Raw genomic sequence first — 19,659 nt, forward strand, 5'->3', positions numbered from 1 at the left:
TTAAACCCAAAATGATACAACAATAAACGAGGCATACCCCGCAGCTAGAGAAAATCAAAAGTCTCTCTAATACAAGAAGACCTATATCAAGATGTTAAAACAAATGCAACAGGTGCGATTGTCTATACATAAGAAACTTAATCTTGCTAATAACCTCTATTATAGAAAATTGATAATCTTCAAAAATCAGTTTGTTTCTAGACAGCCAGATGCAGTAGACTGTAATTGCTATAGCCAGACAATGAAATTTCCCTTGATGTTGCCCCCTTTGGCTTTTTTATGTTGCCAAAGGGGGAGAGAACTTAAGGGTAGAATTTATCATGAACTTAGGCATAAATTCCAATCTTAAGGGGGATTAAGGGTTGTGCATGCATTATCACTAGTATATCGTTTATCTTGATTTCAGATTATTGTCATCATCAAAAAAGGGGAGATTGTAGAAGCATATGTGATATGAAGTTTTGATGATGCCAAAGATGAGGGCGATTCAAGTCAAGAATTCAGAAATGCAAGAAGAACGATGTACTTAGTTAGGATCTTTGAAAGAATTCCTTAATTCATGCTGCACAGGTTTGGCTAAAGGAAATATTTTACAAAAGTTTTTTAAGAACAATTATCTTTTCAAAAATATGATATTTCCTCTCTGGTAATCGATTACCAGAGGATGTAATCGATTACCAATGGCTAAATTGATTTCTGAAACAATTTGAAATTTTCGAATTTGAATTTAAAAGCCTGTAAGGTATGTAATCGATTACCAAGAGTTTAAAATTTGTAACAACTTTTAGAAATTTGAATTTAAATTTTAAAAGCTTGTAATCGATTACATCATTTGTGTAATTGATTACCATACACAAAAAAGTTCAAATTTCAAGTCTGAAGAGTCATAACTCTTCAGAAATTAACTGTGTAATCGATTACCACATTTATGTAATCGATTACCAATAAGGAATTTTTTAAAATAACTCCTAAGTGTCACAACTGTTCAAGAAGTTTTTGAATGGCCATCAAAGGCCTATAAATAGGTGACTTGGGATACGAAATTCCTTAGAGTATTTCTGAACAACATTGTCTTATCCTCTCAAAATCAAATTGTCTTATCACTCTCAAAATATTCCTTGGCCAAAACACTTACAAATTCATTAAGGAATCTTGATCGATCTTCAATTGTAATATCTTTTTCTTAAAGAGAGAAAATTTTTCTTTTTCTTCTACATTCTTAGCTTATCATTTAAAAGCGGGGGGGGGGGGGGGGTTGGGAAAATTGTGAAACTTAATTCACCCCCATCTTAAGTTATTGAGGCCACTTGTTCAACATACATGAGTTTTTTATTTTATTTTGTTACACACGGGTCTTTGATTTGATGACAAATATATATTTAAATTAAATTCTTTCATGCTTCATTATTCAAAAAATGTAATTAAACTTTGAATATCAAACACTTTGTATGTCTAAGAAATATTTATTTATTTAACTTTCCAATATACACAAATGATTTCTTTGGGTCATAGAAAAAAAAAACACGGACAACAATGCCTTTTTATTTAATTGAAGAAAAGTTAAGCTAAAAAAAATATATACATCAATTAAAATAAGTGGTATATCAATTTTAATGCATATAGATAGACAAGTATTCAAAATAATATATTAAAATAATTAATATATACATCAATTAGAATAAATAGTATATTAATTTTAACGTAATAAAAATTGTAATAACATATCATGTTTAACACAATGAAAATGCAACAATAATAGTAGAAAAGTGGACATTTCGACACATAATTTATACCATTATATAAAAAGGAATACATGTTTACTTAAACTATTTTTTTTTAATTTGTACCAATATAATAATTAACTCTTTTTGTACACATTTTTTTGACATCCTTCTACAAATTCCACCCATGTAAGTTGGTTTCTAGTTTATGAAACTTAAGTAACTAAGTTATGGAAGTTACTTAGTTTGTTTGTAATCATATTTAACTATATGCTTTCTTTCTTTTTCTAACCAAAATATTAATTATAAAGTACTTTACACATTTTTCTTTCTTTTTCTAAACATATTTAACCACTACATGTGTGAAGAGGTTCATATTATTTCTTCACTAATTTACACAGTACTTTGGACAGTGATTCCACCTCACCCAATTCATGCAATCATTGTTAATGATTAAAAAAGAGTCAAATGATTGATCAATGAAAGTGCAAGAACTCAAATAATAAGGATTATAAACTTTAGATATTGCTTTTTAAACACAGCTTTCTCCGCAATGACTACAACTAATTGAATGAGAGAAAGGTTTGTTCTATGGCAGAAGAAGAGGAGTAAGGCTTTGAGTTTGGTTGCATCCACATCATAAATATGATTTAATTTGATGGATGAATTTGTAACTGAAACATGGGGGGAAAGAAAAGGGGGACATTGTATAGTTTTACTTTTCCTATGCATAAAGGTTTGAGAGCAATGGATGAATGTGGAGGTTATAGGAATTGATGGATGGAGGTGTTCCAATTTTACTTGTGTTATATGAGGGATAACTGTACAAATCAAGTGAAAAACTACGTTGTTACTCAAGGATAAAATGGTATTAAAAATGTGTACACCATAAAATAGTTACCTAAACATATTCCCTTTATACAATGGTATAGATAAAAATTGAATCATGACTTAGATAATGTTAGAAGTATTAAGTATATGCAGGTTGATTCAATTTGGTTTTATAAGAAAAACATTACTCTGGTCCTTATTATAAGACATTTCTAACCGAATTAGGTAAACAACAAAAATTAGGTAAGTTAGTTAATTTCTATTGATTTTTTTTTTAAAAAAAATGGTACCAATCTACCCATTTTGCCTTTATTAACCAACCTTTAATTTTTGTGTGTGAGATAAAAGCATTAATTAGCATAATCATTGTACACGTGTTGCTATGAGGCATGCATTTGGTAGTGTTAGTGGAGCACACCACTATCAACAAACATATATACTTTTTTATTAAAAAAATTGTTCCAATATTTTAAGTGGAGACATTGTTGTTAATTCATGGGAAGCTTAACCGATTTTGGTAGGAGTATCATGCCATATATTCACTCCAAATTTATAGGATTTTTTACTAATACATTTACACCTTGAGACTGTGAAACACAAATGAACTAGTACTCCCACCAGATTGAAAATTTTAAATTTGCAATCAAAATTTAATTTCCCGCCAGATTAAAATATAAAAGTAAAATATTGGCGATTTAGTATTTTAAAAAACACACAAGGTAACCATAAATAAAAATCTGCAAATCAATATTGTTAATTGAAACTGAAACCCACCTATTGTATGAACCAAATCTAAAATATTTTGCTTAGAGTAAGCTATGCCAATTGATATTGATTTAAACATCAATCCCATCATTCATACAATGAGGATGAGGACAACCAATTGGATGAACTAGTTTTGCATCTTGATCATGTGGATTCGGAAAATGACAACAATGTCGATATTGCAGGTATTTCATTTATAAACCTCATTAATTCTCTTTCACTATATTTATGTTCTGAGTTTTTTTTAACTTTTTTTTCTCTATCAATTGTATAAGAATAGAACAAACCAGTGAAGGGGGTTTGGAAAACATTCAAGTAGAATAAGAAACAAGTGATGAAGGGGGCTTAGAAATAACATCGAAGTAGAATTTGAAACAAGTGAAGGGAATTCAAAATATAGCATAGAAGAATATGAAACAATTACAAATATAGCAGATACTCCATTTATACATCTTGTTCATTCTTCTTTACTATACTTGTTTTGTTCTAGATTTATATGTATTTACGTTTAACAGAGCAAATAAACGATGCATCAACTCATGAAAATCACAAGTGCCGTAAGTTCCTCAACAATTGCAATATGTTGTATTTTGTTGCAATCCACACATCATGGAAGATTGAAAAAAGTCACAACAAAAATGGTGGCTTCATTATACTCACTGTCAACTAGGGTAGTTTAGTGAATCTAGCAACAAGTAAGGCAAGAAGGAAATGTGCTTCATAAAAAGACCAAGAATTGTGGACGCAAGAGAATTCAGTTTGACCCTGATCGCTTTTGTTAGATTCCATTATCAAAGCAGACTTGCCTTCAATCATTAGCATTTGCAATGAACATAAACAAGACATCACTTATTAGACTTAAAAAGGATGGAGCCATATGTCGTCACTCAAGTGCCATTAAGCCATTTTTGAAAGAAGAAAACAAATTGGCTCGATTGAAGTTATGCTTGTCAATGCTTGAAATAGCTAGCATTCCTCAAGATCCAACTTTTAAAACTATGCATAACATAGTTTATATTGATGAAAAGTGATTCTACATATCTAAGAAATCTATCTGGTATTACATTTTGCCTGATGAGAAAGAGTCATATCACACTTGTAAGAACAACAATTATATTACAAAGGTAATGTTTTCAACTGCTCAAGCACACCCAAGATTTGGTGTGCAAGGGAATGAAATCTTTTATGGAAAAATGGGCATATTTCCATTTGTGATTAAAGAACCAACAAAAATTGAGTTGCAAGTACATTACAAACAAAACCTGTCACTTTAATTAACAAGAAGTTGGTTAGTGAATTTATGATTGAAAAAGTTTTACTAGCCATCAAAGCAAAATGGCAAAGAGAGAAGTTACAAGATGTAATTTACATTTAACAAGATAACGCAAAAGCTCCCATTGATCCTAATGATGTTGAGTTTTGTTGAGCGGCTAAAGAAGATGGATTTGACATTTGTTTGATGTGTCAACTTGCTAATTCTCTAGATTTAAATGGGTTGGACCTTGGGTTTTTCAATGCCATTCAAGCATTGTAACACAAAGAAGCACCTAAGACTATTGATGACCTTCTTGGTGTAGTGGTTAAAACATTCGAAGAATTTCCAACTTCTAAATGTAACAAGGTTTTCTTGACACTACAATCATGCTTGATGAAAATCATGAAGGCAAAAGGCTGCAACAATTATAAAATTCCACATATTAAAAAGGAAGTGATGCAAAGGAAAGGTATATGTCAGCTCAACTAAAATGCGATCCTTCATTAGTGGAAGAAGTCATTCACTACTTGAGAGATGTTCATGGCTCAAGTTGATTTTGAGTTTCGTGTTATTCTCTGTTTCTAGTTTATCATGGGTAGAACTTTTGTATTGGCATGTCTGTTCATCTTGATTTTCCATTCTTGTGCTTTTATAAGAGTAAATTTTTAAAATTGTTTGTGGTACTATTGTAGTATGGAGGACTAATTTTTATGTTATGCTCACTATAGGGACTATCTAGGTGCCTTAGGGAACTTTTCCCTTGAAACTTGGTATAAATGATTTTCTGTTAAACTTAATCTGGTTGAATGATTCCAAATATTTTAGTATAGAGTTTAAGATAGGAAAAAATTACAACAAAACCAAATTGTTTAATTTTAGAAACTTCAGAGCATGTCAACATATGTAGTCTCTATGGATATATAGGAAAATAACTTGGGTAACCTATTATCCAAACCTGGGGAATTTTCAACACTTCAGAGTATTTATGTGCATTGTGACTCAAATTTTCAACTAATTCTAGAATTAAGAATGATTATGGATGACTTATGCAATATAAATTTTATTGAATTGGAAACAACATACATATCATGAATTTTAGAAAAATCTATGTATATCGTTTGATTGGAATAGGAGGTTACCACCAAGTCAATAACACTAGCATATAAGAGGTTTCTTGCAAAAACAATATTTTTTACTCATATCTTTACTTGTAAAAATAATCTTTTTACTCATCAAGTATAGGAATTGAAATGTAAGAAGGGGTCTATAAATTGAATCTAATAAAAAAAAGAAAAAAAACTCATTTTCTAGATTGGAGTTAGGATCACGAGTCCCATTTTGGAATAAAATTCAATACACAAGCATTGTCTTGAACAAATTTATGGTTAGACATGATAAATTTTCTTTTGTAAGTGGAGATCATATAGAGCATGTAAAAGATGGAAAAATTGTAAAAAGTGTGTAACAATGCATGAACTAACTTTGGAAAATGGCCATTATCTCATTACAAGTTTGCAACTTTTTCTTTTGGTGAGAGTTTGACTACTGTGAGTGTGAATCGTTACTTGATATGAAAATAAATCCGTCTCTTAATGTCCAAATAGAGCCATTTAAAGAAGTCACAGGAAAATATCCTTGGTCAATCTAAGTAACGTAAGAATAGGGAAAATACTTTTTATAAGAAAAAATTGCATTAAAATTACTCCTTTCATGTTTTGTCAAATTCTCACTAGGCTTCATAGAAAAACATCAAAACACCCTACAATAAACCAATCACCTATCAAACAAAGCATAGTCCCAAACAAACCATGCTCCTAAAAATGTTATCAAAATAAGTTTGTTACATACTCCTAACAAATTATTTCTTTCCCTTATCATCATCATTTTCATCTTCAAAAGGAAATGGAAACTTGTTGAGATCAAAATTTGCAATCTTATTGTTTTCTAATATAGCTGCAGGAGCCCGAGCATTCAGATCTTTATGTTCTGCATATTGTATTTCCTTATCTTTAATTTGTAGATTTGTTTCAACACCTTAATATTAGTCTTCAACAACATCTCTTTCATCATTCTCATAATTTTCGTTTTCTATAGGAAACTTGTTGAGATCAAATTTTGCAATCCCTTTGTTCTTAAATAAAATTGTAGGAACTTGGGCATTTGAGTCTTCATGTTTTGTAGATTCTACTTCTCCATCTTCAAGATCTTCATTTGAATCAATTTGTATAATTGATTCATCCCCTTCATATGAATCTTCAATAACTTGATTTTTTTCAACACCTTCATATGAATCTTTAACAACTTCAAATGAATCTTCAACAATTGTTTCCATCGATAGTGAACTAGGCAGTGTTGCAAAGCAAGAGTCAAGTATGGCTTTGTCAATGAGATGAACGACCTATAAAGGATTGTTAGTTTAATGAATTGGTGGAATATGGCTTTGTTAGTGAGTGGAATGTTTGGGAGTTGAAAAGGTGCAAAAAAGAGTGTGCATTTCATTGGAAATTTGTAAATTATGGCTCAACATTTTATCTCTCCTCGTTAAAGAACAGCCTCAACCAGATAGACTAAAAGCATTTAGTAAGGGCAAATAAGTAAAAATAATAAATGTGTCATGGAAAGTATAAAATGTCTTATAAAAAGGACTGGCAAGGTCTTCTAGAAGGTGCCTTATAATAAGGACCCGAAGGAGTACAATTTTTTCAATTATAGACTTTAAGTTTAACCTATCTTCATTTTTTGTTGTTGGTATTATCCCCTTAAACTAAACATAAGTGACAAATAGATAACATATTAACCACTGAACGTGCTGATAGAGAATTGTGCTCCACATAAATATTTTTCTTAAACTGCTTTAGGAAAAATTGTTCATGGTCATGGGCTACTGCTCTATAACTTTCACCCCATGCTTCTTCTCATAATATTGATAATCACTTCTTTCTTCACTTTTATCTACCACTGCACCTTCTACATCTCTGCAACAGTCCAATTCACAGTTTACATTGTTTACTACACATAAATTTTTCACTTCATACACTTTGTGGGAACTACTATTTCAGTTAACACACTTTTGCATTCTGAATTCTGATTTTTTTCTTTCTTTCAGAACCTGCATGCTCCCACCTACTCTCTTTTGATCTCTTATGGAATAAAGTGCTTCAAAAGAAGGGTTCTTAAGCCCCCATTCAAAGAAGAATTCAACGCTAAAGTGAACAATAAAAGAAAAGCATTGTGTAACAATAAACTTCTAATATGGCATTTTGGGTACCTTGATTAATTTTTCTTAGTTATTTTTTCATTTATCCATTTAATCCTTGAACCACTCCTCATGTAGTTGTTTCATATTTTGGAGACTCCCACAGGATCCCATTCTCAACCCCTCTAATTGGTTATGTTGTTGCTGTTGGGGATAAATATGTATACCCAAAATCCAATCTATCATGTTATCAATTTTAGTAAATAATTATTTTTTATTTTATTATCATATTTATTATTTTATTAAATTGTTAATTTGACAAGTCCTTGATTAAAATCAAATACTTGTTATCATGATAGAGATTATGATAATAAGAAACAAGTCCTTTTATAATTTTAATATAAATTATTCTTAATCATAGGATTATTGTGAATAAGACATCAATAATTCGAATAGATCAATAATGGTATTTACTAGATAAAGACTAATAGATCTCATTTATTAAATTGCATATATAGATGATGTATATGTGGATGTCATCATTGAACTCACTCAGTTGAAAATTCCTAATAGTTAATATTACCTTGATATGTCAATAGAAAGTTCTCAAGAAGAAATCTAATAGTTTCCTTTGACATGAGATTATCATAGTAATTAATAAATTATTTGTTATATTTTAATTTCAGACACCTAATGTCTTATGACACTAGTTGAATGAATATTGGATATGATTAAATACTTGTGGAATTAATGATTAATCAAGAAATAATCCATCAACTTTAGGTAATGAGTTTGAGTTCTATGATAGAATTAAGACCTTGGCCATGACAATTGAATGAAAAAAGAAAAGAGTTTCTTAAGTCATTCATTGATTGATTAAATCTAATGTGTTAACTTATTAGAGTTTGGCAATAATATTATACTTTAGAGTTAACCTTGAGTTGTAAATGATGGAATGAAATATTGCATTATTCTTCTATGGGTTCTTACAAGGTAAAAAATTATATGTCATGCTATCGAGACATTAAGGAGTGTTACTAGACGCCTATCTTGATTATTGAATTAATTATAATTAATTTACCATGAATTTAGTATTGAACCTACGATATCACACAAATGAGTATTCCAATTTTTGAAAAAAAATTATTTGATAATTAAATTAGAGAATTTAATTTAATCAAATGAATATTTTAGTGAAATATTTTTTTTCTTGCAGCAATAATACAATTAATATAAACAAATAATATAATTTTATAAACGTGAAAGTTGTCCATAAAATAAGATTCTATTACTACATATCAGATTAGATCATGTGATTAGTTGGAAATTACCTCTTTGTCTTATATCAGGAAACTTCTTAAGATCATTCTTATTTTTAAATATAAAGATAAAGAGATATGAAATTATTTTCCATAAAACCTCTCCTTTTTTAAAAAAGCCCAAATCTATATCTCTTTAATTTTCAACGGTGATTGACTTTGATGTGGATAGTCTTCACGGTAGAAGAATTTATTGTTTCAAGAATGCGTATCCAAGTACACAACTCTATTTTTCTCTATTTATTATTGTTATATATCTTGCATGTAAAATAGATATAATTTTTTCAGTACAATTATTGGAAACATTTGTAGGTTTTTTTTTTCTTGAATACACTCTCTTTCCTGTTTTTTTCCAATGTACACCACTTTACAATTTAATTCCCAATCTACACACGTCCGCAAGACTTGAAACCACTAAACGAACCACACCCCACAATATCAAAGGCATGCAGACAAATGGAAATATCGAGTGACACCTCATCCACATCGCTAGGCACGAAATTGAGTTTTGTTGGGTGAAAACCCATATCCAGTCGAGTGAATCGTGGCTCATCCAACAACACCTCAGCAAGGACAACACCGCCTAGGATCCATTAAATATGGAAACGGAAGCTATTGGGCATGCAATGCATCTTTGTTGGAGGAATGAGCCATCACACCACACTAGAAATGAGAATCCCATCCATTTAAAAAAAAAAATTGTTGGGGGTGTGGTGTCCCCTTATAATAGGCTAATATGCCATTTTCAAATTGACAGGAATAGATTAACATTTTTGCAAGGAGACATAAGGCCAAAATTGGGACCTAAACATCGAATTTTGATGAGATTTTTTGCAGGCACCCTTAGAAAAATGATATCTCGGAGTTCCCCAAGGCTTGTAATTTATTTCCATGGGAATATTTTTTAATTAATTTTTAAAGTGGCAAAATGCGTAAAATCCGAAAAAAATAAAAAGGGCACTTAGAAAATGAATTTTGACGTGATTTTTTTGCAGACAATCCACTAATAATTTATGCATCCACTAATAATATATGCAATGTCTCCACCAAATTTCGTGACAAACAACCAACGACAAGACATACTTTGAAAAATTCATGAACATGAATCATGAAGGAAGGATGTGGTGAAGGGGTTTGCGTTGCAAACCTTCCCAGTGATGCTTTTAGTCTAAGGGGAAACTTCTTTGAGATAAAGAAACAAATGATGGCTGATGCTAAGTTTGTGAGACTGCTTGATTTAGCTATTGCTTAAGTTTTTCCATGTGTCCGATGGTTGGTTTTGGCCCGTGGCTAGGTCTTGGCAAGCCGTTGGTTGAAATTTTGCCCCCGGTCAATTTCGACTTTGTGCTTTGATTCACACCACCTTACAAATGAACATGAATACATTCTCTCCTTTTTGTTTTTTTTTTAATTTAAAATATTATAAAATTATATTATATAATTTTTTTAATTGGTTTTAAAATTACTTATTTATTAAATTAAATTTTATAATTTTGTTTTTTTTTTAATTTTTTTAGAGAAAAATATACAGATAAAGAAAAATAAAAAATGGATAAAATTAGAGTACAATTTTTTAGTTATGTTGTATGTAATTTTGTGGTTTTTTTCCCCATAAATACACATTCTCTCTCCTATTTTTTCCCAATCTACACTACTTTACAATTTAATTCACAATATACACTACTTGGGACTTTCTCTCTCCTTTTTATTTTTTTAATTTAAAATATTATAAAATTTAAATATTATATTATATAATTTTCTAATTGGTTTTAAAATTACTTATTTATTAAATTAAATTTTATAATTTTGTTTTTTTTAATTTTTAAAGAAAAGGATATTATTAAATATAATTATTTTTGTTTTATTATTTAATTTACTTAAAATATTTTTTAGGTGAATATTTTTATTTAAAATCTGAATTTTCTAATATAATTATATTACTAAATATAATTAGTTTGTTTATGTCATTAGATTTAATTAAAAATGAGAAGATTTTTTGTTTAACAACTTATTTATAGTAGAACATTATATTGCATTATCAATAAAATACTTAAACAATTACATTTGCATAAGGAAAAAAAAAATGGAGATATATTAGGACAATTGTTTCTGTTATGATCATGCTGTCGACAAATTCCATATTTTCTCTACCCGTCCATTTTCTTCCATTTTAGTAGGAATGCGCGAGTTGAAACAGGACGACCATTTGCCGTCCTCTTTCTCCTTGGATCAAGATCCCACTAATCTCGTTCATATTCTTGCCACATTTGGGTTACAAAAAAAAAACTGCTTATTAAATATTTTTAAAGATATTTTCAATATATTTTTATTATAAAAAAATAGTTCATATTTAGCTGTTATCATTATCTTTTGGATATTTTAATCTTTTCTTTTTATATCTACAGGTCATGAATAATAAAATATCAATTCTTATCACTTAATCCAAAAATAACTACTAAATAAATATTTTTAAAGATATTTTCAATAAATATTTTTAAATATATTTTCAATATAGCATTTACTATTCTTTGAAATTTTATGTCGATTGTATAAGATAGATATATCAATTATTTTTTTTACTATGTTTTTTAGTTTATTTTAATGCTACTAACTAATTTTCTTATTTTTTTACTATATTTTTTTTACTTTGTTTTTAGTTTATTTTTTAATACTAAAATAAGAAAATTAGTTAGTAGTATTAAAACAAATTAAAAAAACACAGTAAAAAAATAATTGATACATCTATCTTATACAATAGACATAAAATTTCAAACTGAACCAAGACGATAGTCGAAAATAATAAAACATATTAAAAAATACAATTATAAAATTTAATTTAACAAATAAGTAATTTTAAAATCAATTAAAAAAATTATATAATATAATATTTATATTTTATAATATTTTAAATTAAAAAAAAATAAAAAAGAGAAAGTGTATTCACGTCCATTTTAGCTCGCAGTGTCAACAAAGTGGTATGAATTGGAAAAAAAAATAAGAGAGTGTATTCATGAAAAAAACTAACATTTGTGTGTAACTATTAGTTAGTTGCATCCATGTGAATGGGAACGGCCTAGAACCTCCAATGAAACTGATCTCTTTTACCATTTTTTTCTGTTACTAATCTCTCATTTTCTATGTTTCTCATCATTCTGGACTCAAACACACCTCTTTTTCTTTCAATTATAGTTATTTGCAATTTTAAACCACACCAGTGACACGTAAGGAACTACTTCATTATCATCTATTGTTATATCTCTTATCATTTTGTTCATCTAGTTCTCTTTATCTGTCAATTTCCTGGTTCCTTTTCTTCATATTAATGTTTTTTTAATATATTATCATAACAATAAGAAATGCTTTTTTTTTTCAATTTGAAATCCCTTACTTTAGTCTCACTTTTTTTTTTAATTTTTATTTCTATTTTAAAATAACTTCTTTTTTGTTACAAAAAATTCTAATGTCTTTTTCCTTCTTTGTTTAGCTTCATTTTTTTTATTTTCTATAAACTATTTTACTTTTATGTGTTTTTTCTTCTTCATTTGTGTTGTTATCTACTGATAAATATGAAAGTTATTTCTATTTTTTACCCATATGGTGACAGGGCATTTCTGTGTGGTGGAGATGATACTATTCGGCATGTTCTGTGGCTTGGTCTTTGTATTGATTTTTGTTGGGATGTAACAAGTATAAGAGTTAAATGAGACAGTAAAATGTAGAGATGGCTTTGTAGGAGTTGCCGCAAGTGTAGTGGCTGGTTTTGCAATGTTATTATTATTTTTGCTCTTTCGGTATGTAGTGGCGGGTTTTGCGGTGCTATTAATTATTTTTGCTCTTTCTGCAAAGGGCTTCAATTTTCACAAGCATTAGAAATATAGAATACATGCTTATGGATAACTATATATATAGAATACATGCTTTCAAATGAATGCACATATTTTAAAATTGAAAGGCTTATTATTATTTTTTTTTAAAATTTTGTTTTATTGAACTCCATTACTTTAGAAATAATTATTTTCAACTTACTGAATTTTTTTCAGCATTTTCAACATTTGTTAATTATTTGTCTCTCGTTAAAATAAATAAAGAGAGTTAACTTTTAATTATTTGTATCCATTTAAAAAATAAATAAACAAGAGTAACAAAGATAACAAAAATTTAAAACTGTCTATCTTTTTTGTTTTAATAAACTAACAATTTGTTACCTAAAATTGTTCATTTTTTTATTTTTGAAAACCTGACAATTTGTTAACTAAAATTTCCATTTTTTTTAAGAATCTACTAATTTTTTTAATTAAAATTACTTATTTTTTTAATTTTAATCATCTTCCAATTTGTCAATTAAAACTGCTATTTTTTTTTATAACAACCTACCAATTTATTAATTAAAACTGGCCATTCTTTCAATTTTAAAAACCTACTAATTTGTTACTTAAAAGTTAAAATTACCCATTTTTTAAATTTAAATTTTGTTACTACCTTTCTCCCTAAATATAAGATCTTTATGAAAAAACTAGAATATGTATTATCTCTTATACTATCATGTCATTTTTATTCCCTATTTATTTTCAACTTAATATTTTTCACTTTTCTGATCAACTTCTTCAATTATTTGTTTCCACTGAAAATAAATAAATAAAGGAAGTTCAATTTTATTTATTTGTCTCTGTTTAAAGGAAGAAAAGAGAGAGTAACAGACATAACTAATTTCAATTTTACAGCATTTTACTAATTGTTTTCATTGACTGAAATTTATTAAAACTATCCATTTTTTTGAAATTTTAAAAATATACCAATATTTTAATTAAAATTATCCATTATTTATTATAAAAATCTACCTATTTGTTAATTAATGCTTCTCAATTTTAATTTTAAAAATATACCAATTTATTAATTAAAATTATACATTTTTAATTAATTTTGAAAACCAGCCAATAATACTGATTATTTTTAAAATTTTAAAATTTTAAAAGTCACTAATTTCTTAATTTTAAAAAAACATCTTATTTTTAATTAATAATTTTTAAAAAATTAAATCATCTAACAATTTGTTAATTAAAACTCTCCCTTGTGAAAATTTAAATTAATTTAAGTAATTTCTTAACTAGGTTTTCAAGCCTTTTTCTTCTTCTTTTACTATTTTTTTTCTCAAATGGAAAAGTCAAACTCCATTACTAGAAAATATACACCTATATTTTTTTTTTAATTTTTTACACGGTGCGTTTGTTTGCCATATTATATTAACTAATATGTGGTGTTTTATATTTAATGCTATTAATATTAAGATGATGTCACATTATTTAGCAAAGATTTAATATAATAATTTTAATATATCAGGTATATATGGTAATAAAAAATTTGTTAGAGATCTAAAATAAAATAAATAATTTATTAGAAACCTAAAACATCTTTTAAGTCTTACTTTTATTAATAGAAAATAAAAATATAAAGATTATTTCTATTGCTAACTTATTTTTTAAATTTATATATTGTGAGGGATTTTAAAATTCTCAAATTTCAAGGCTGACTAGTTCTCAAGTGTGGGCAAGTTGGACCGCACATGCAGCACATGATTGGGCCGTAGTTGACCACGTCAGAAGATTCGTAAAATGATTGAGAGCTCACAGTAAGACACCCTCCTCTCTCCGCACAGGATCACAACCAACGGTACATCCTCAACCGTTAGATGTAACATGATGAAGAGTGCAAAAAAGGAAAGTAGAACAGGTCTTTAAATTCAGAAGACATTGAACCTGAGTTTTGACTCAGTTTCCTTCAGCGCAACTGAGGAAGACGATCACGGAGTGATAGTTAGTGAGTTACCGAGTTAGGGTTTCAAATTCAACTCACTGAGTCAATCTTACATTTTAAATTTTTTATTTTCTCTTTTTCACCGGAGAAAACTCTGCTCCGATCCCTTCTTTCATTGTTTTTCGATTTTCCGGCGAGTTTTTACGTATTCCGGTGACACTAGGGGAACATAAATCGATTCTTTGATTACGTGACTCGGTTTTGACTTCAAAAGTCTTTACTGAAATTTTCAACTTGCTAGATTGGCTTTGAATTGATTCAGTACTTCTTTACGGTTTTATTTCTGGCATTTTCTTTGATTCGCAGCAGAATAAAGATAATTTTTTTGGAATTCCAATAATAAAATTTCTTGTACTTTTTTTAGGGTCTTGTGAAAATGTCATATGCCTGAACCCTTAAGAGACAATTTTTTTGCTGTATTGTGAAATTGGTTTAGTGAATTCTGCAAAAATATAAGTTTCTTTTTACTATATATTTCAATTTTGGGAAGTAGACCAGTGATTTTAATCCAGTCTAAGCACAAATGATTAACTTGTACCTTTTGGAATCGAATCGATTTTGATATTTGAGGAAAGAAATTGAACCTTTTTTTTTTTACTGCATTTGTTGAATCATGTTTTTCCTTTTTCAAAGACTTGATTTTAGTTAATTCTTTTTTATTTTCTGTAGTAATCGAGTTTGTTTTGTTTTGTTTTGTTGGGTTGAATCGATCTCTTTCCAATTTTTGTTTTTGAATCAATCATTTTCCTAATGTAGTGGTGTCACTGCAACTGGCAGGAATCACTCGCCATTTCGACTCTTGTTGGTGTTCTATATTTGGCCTTAAATTCGGTGACTTTCTACTTTACCTGGATTGTCTCCTGTGGATGATACATGTGGTGTTAACAAAAAAAAAAAAATCGGTGACTTTCCCTTCATCAATATAAAATCATTGGCTTCCAAAAAGACATTGAAACGGTGTTAGAGTTGGAAGCATGGCTATCCCTTTGATCCGTTTGGCATGGTCAATGTGGGGTGGGAGGAGAAAGGAGAAAAAGGCAGTTTCCAAAGCCTCCACTCTGAATTCCAAACAATCCTCTGAATGGGGTCTTGCTAAGGAGACAAAGATGGGCCCACCACAAAGGAAAGTTGGAAGGAGCAAGGAAGAGAGGAGAGTGCATATAGAGTACGATGATGTTGTGTTGGTTGCATCTGATGATGATTGTAGTAGTGACTGGTGCTTGTCCGGTTCTGAATCTGATGACTCAGATTGGTCCATTGGGTGGTCGGAGCCTCTAGCCTCTGATTTTCGGAGCAATGGTGATGGTTTTGCAGTGCTTGTTCCTTGCTATAAACCTAGCTGCAAGGTGGTGGAGGCCTCAAATAAGGCGCTTTTGGGTTTAATCAAGAACCTCTCCAATGAATTTTCTTCTGGTAAGTTTTATGCACACGCCAGCGTTTAGCAATATAATGTTGTTCTTTTTATGTTTCATTATAGGATGATTGGCTTCTTAAACCTGGTTCTGAGGGTAAACAACTTTGTTCAACAGGATCTGTGTGTGCTGTAGAATGTAGATAATGTTGAGCATCCCATCCTTGTGATTATGAACTGGTTTGGAATTCTTGTTTATTGGTCTTTTCTGATGAGTGGTGAAGAAAGTGTCTTCATCTTGGTTATTGGATTGTGATTTTTGTTTGATACCTTGGGCTTGTTATTTTATGTTATATTGATGCCTGGTAACACATAAGTGCAGTGGTTTTAAGGCTTCTGTTTCCCTAAATCAAAATGCTCAAGGTAGAATGTTCCCTAATTGAATGATTGATTGATTGTGGGATAGGCATGATGTGGGTTTCAGATTTTTTTTTTCTATTTTCTATTTGTTAGTTTTCCCTCTATTATTTCGAATAGCATTGCTGGCATTTTCAAGTTAATTTTCGTTTTCTTTGTTGTCCCTTTCTCTTTCTCGTACTAGCAGGATCCCTGAACCTCTGCCTCCTTATTCTGTTTTTTTCTTCTACTAAATAATTCCAATTTTATCAAAATAAAGGTCTTGGGTTGAAAATTTGCTCTTGCAATCAATTTTAGAACGTTGCATTTATGATAGAGAAAAAGTTTTTTTTTTTAATGTATGATAGAGAAAAAGTTATGCACTGAAGTAACTTCTTAATTTGGGTTAGTATGTCTGGTCCTCAATATAGCTTTAGAGACCCCATTTTTTTTTTTTTTTCTCTCTTTTAACTTTTTTCTTGGGTAGCTAACTTGAGCGCAAGATGTTCTGACCTGGGAAGGGTTGCTGATAATTAATTACTTTGGCCTACCAATTAATAGTGAAGAAATAGAATTACATTATGAGATTACACAAATGATATCTTATGTTAATCAGATATGTTTAGTAGATCAATCTTTTCTTTTTACTTGGAACTATTATTGCTTATGTAGAATGAACTCTGAACATGGATGCTACAAATTCAATCATCATCAAAATTCTTAAAGCCTAGGACTATAACATAAGGATGAGGTTGAACTTATAAACTTTACAACAATTGCATACTCCAATCTGCATGAGGCCCAGAGCCATAAAGGGGCGTTGATCCTGTTGATTTGGTAATTTGAATGAAAGTGCAAATTGGAAATTTTGCATTCAAAATAGTATAATCTCCCAATTTATAATTAGCTATTTGTAAAAATCAAAAGAACTGGGAAGTTTTGTTGTGTTAAGAATGGTGGAGATTCTTGTTTCTCCATATATGATTATGTTGACAACCATCTAATTTGCATTCATTCACAGCATAAATTTGTTATGACATGTTAATTGAATCTTTTCTGTTTAAGGGAGTATGCATGAATCATTCATACTTTTTAACGCGCTGATTCATTATAGATGCAGCTGGGAAGAATTACATGGAACAATGGTTAGCTTCTCTTCAGAATTTTGAAGCGTAGAAAGAAAACTACATCATCTTTTGGACTTTTCTGACAAAACGATGCAAGTAAATAGGAAGTCGATGAAGAGTACAATAAGAATCGCTATGGTCCTATCTCCAAGGACATGTTACTATAGTTAACTACAGTCTTGTACCTGCAATGCTTTCTTTTAATAAAAGTTTTTGCCTGTGCTAAAAAAAAAAAAAAACTATAGTTAACTGAAGCTCAAATGCCTAGTCTCTTCACTGTAGATGGCACTTGTCTATATGTAGTAATAGAAAAGGTAGCAAAACCATTTTAAATAAAAGGTTTTACGATCTATACGCTTTAAGCAGTTTAGTTTTACTTTATCTTTTGGGGCCTAATATAATTTTTTAATCATTGATATCCGATGTAAATTCCTAGGCACTTGTATTATTCATTCATCAAATAGTGTTGATAGGTGCTAATTATTTTATTTCATCTTAAACACAATTTGCTGGCTTATTTTTTTCTATTCCTGTCTTTCTTGTTCTGTGTAATTCGGCAGCAGTCCACACGAAGTAAAAGAAAATGGATTTTTTTTAAAGCAAAAGATGGTTTGGCAAGAACATCGCGAACAGTCCAACACTATATCGCAACTAATTCTACGAATAAAACATGTAAAGTTAAAACTAAATGTTATTTTATCTTTTAACTTAAATTAAATATTTTGTAAATCCAACCTATTTTAAATTGAGAGAGACTTAGTCTTTGTTTTGTTTTACACACGTTTTCATTTTAGAGAACCTAAATCTTAACGAAAAAAATGCTATTACCTCTGTTTTATTTATAAGAAAAAAGTTATAGTGACAAAGTAAATTATAATTTATTTTTTTATAAAATAGAACGGATGTAGTGTTTACAATTTGAGAGTTTAGCAAAACAATGTCTTTCAAATTTTTAAATGTTTCAAGTAGAAGAAAGGGGGGAAGTAATAGTAGAAGAAAACTCTCATACAATTAGTAAGAATAGTTATTGTAACCTAATTTTGTTAGTGAAACCAAATTGAGTGAACCGATTGTTATTTTAAGTTCTTGCTTCTATAACCCTTTCATGTTTTTTATGGATGAAACTTATTTATGAACTCATTTTGAAACTTATTTATGAACCGATTGCTTCTATCAATCTTTTTTTAGTGTGTTTCTTTTATTTACTAAGTATTCTAAATGTGTGTTTCTACTGAACTTCTTGAGAATGTGTTTAAGAAAGAAAAAAAGTTTCTTGAAGAGATACAAGGACTTTTTTTGTTTTGGTGAATGATAAAAGGACTTGGTAGCATCATGAAGAAAATAATATATGCATGCAATTTGTATCATGCGAGATGGAGACCATATGTTCAGAATGTGGAATATAAGCTCAAGATTGGAACAATAGCCAAGAAAGCCAATTCCTCAACTAGAATTATGGCATATTATTAGTAGTAAACAACATGAGGAAACATCGTCAACTTATTGAATCTATGAAGATTCTGTATCACAACACACTCAAGAATCAGTTTGATGTCTTGGCATATCTCAGAATGCAAGGACTAGATATATATGTACAACAAGAAAGATTCACTCAAAGCACTCAAATTTTCTTTTTGAACAGACTTGCTTCTACCAATACACTTTTTCATCATCTGAATAAGCTTATTCAAGTTAGCGAAGTTAAAAAAAAAGAAAACTGAAATAAAATAAGATCGTTGAAAGAATATATCGTCATCTCCAAACTTCACCGTACAAACAACCCAACAACCTTGCTGCAGACTCACACAACTGGTTCAGGCAGTTAATCAATTAAACATAAGGACTAAATTCAAAATAAATACAAGTTCAAGAATTCAATAGAAGAAA

At 29.3% G+C, this 19,659-nt stretch overlaps 1 protein-coding gene across 3 annotated transcripts; it reads left to right on the forward strand.

Moving 5' to 3' along the window:
- The first annotated feature begins 14,833 nt into the window (after positions 1–14,833).
- LOC114395292 lies at positions 14,834–18,260 on the forward strand. 3 transcript variants are annotated; one of them, XM_028357032.1, is made up of 3 exons: positions 14,834–14,901; positions 15,676–16,311; positions 17,760–18,260. In XM_028357032.1, the coding sequence occupies exons 2-3, from the start codon at positions 15,873–15,875 to the stop codon at positions 17,819–17,821; spliced, it is 501 nt and encodes a 166-aa protein (XP_028212833.1). In that variant the 5' UTR covers positions 14,834–14,901; positions 15,676–15,872; the 3' UTR covers positions 17,822–18,260. The 3 variants fall into 3 exon arrangements, with proteins under 3 accessions (XP_028212833.1, XP_028212835.1, XP_028212832.1); XM_028357034.1 differs by lacking the exon at positions 17,760–18,260 and adding an exon at positions 16,428–17,749 and having other exon boundaries at positions 14,842–16,311; XM_028357031.1 differs by having other exon boundaries at positions 14,843–16,311.
- The last annotated feature ends 1,399 nt before the right edge of the window (positions 18,261–19,659 follow it).

Source organism: Glycine soja, chromosome 18, assembly GCF_004193775.1.
Source record: "Glycine soja cultivar W05 chromosome 18, ASM419377v2, whole genome shotgun sequence".
NCBI classification, from domain to species: domain Eukaryota; kingdom Viridiplantae; phylum Streptophyta; class Magnoliopsida; order Fabales; family Fabaceae; genus Glycine; species Glycine soja.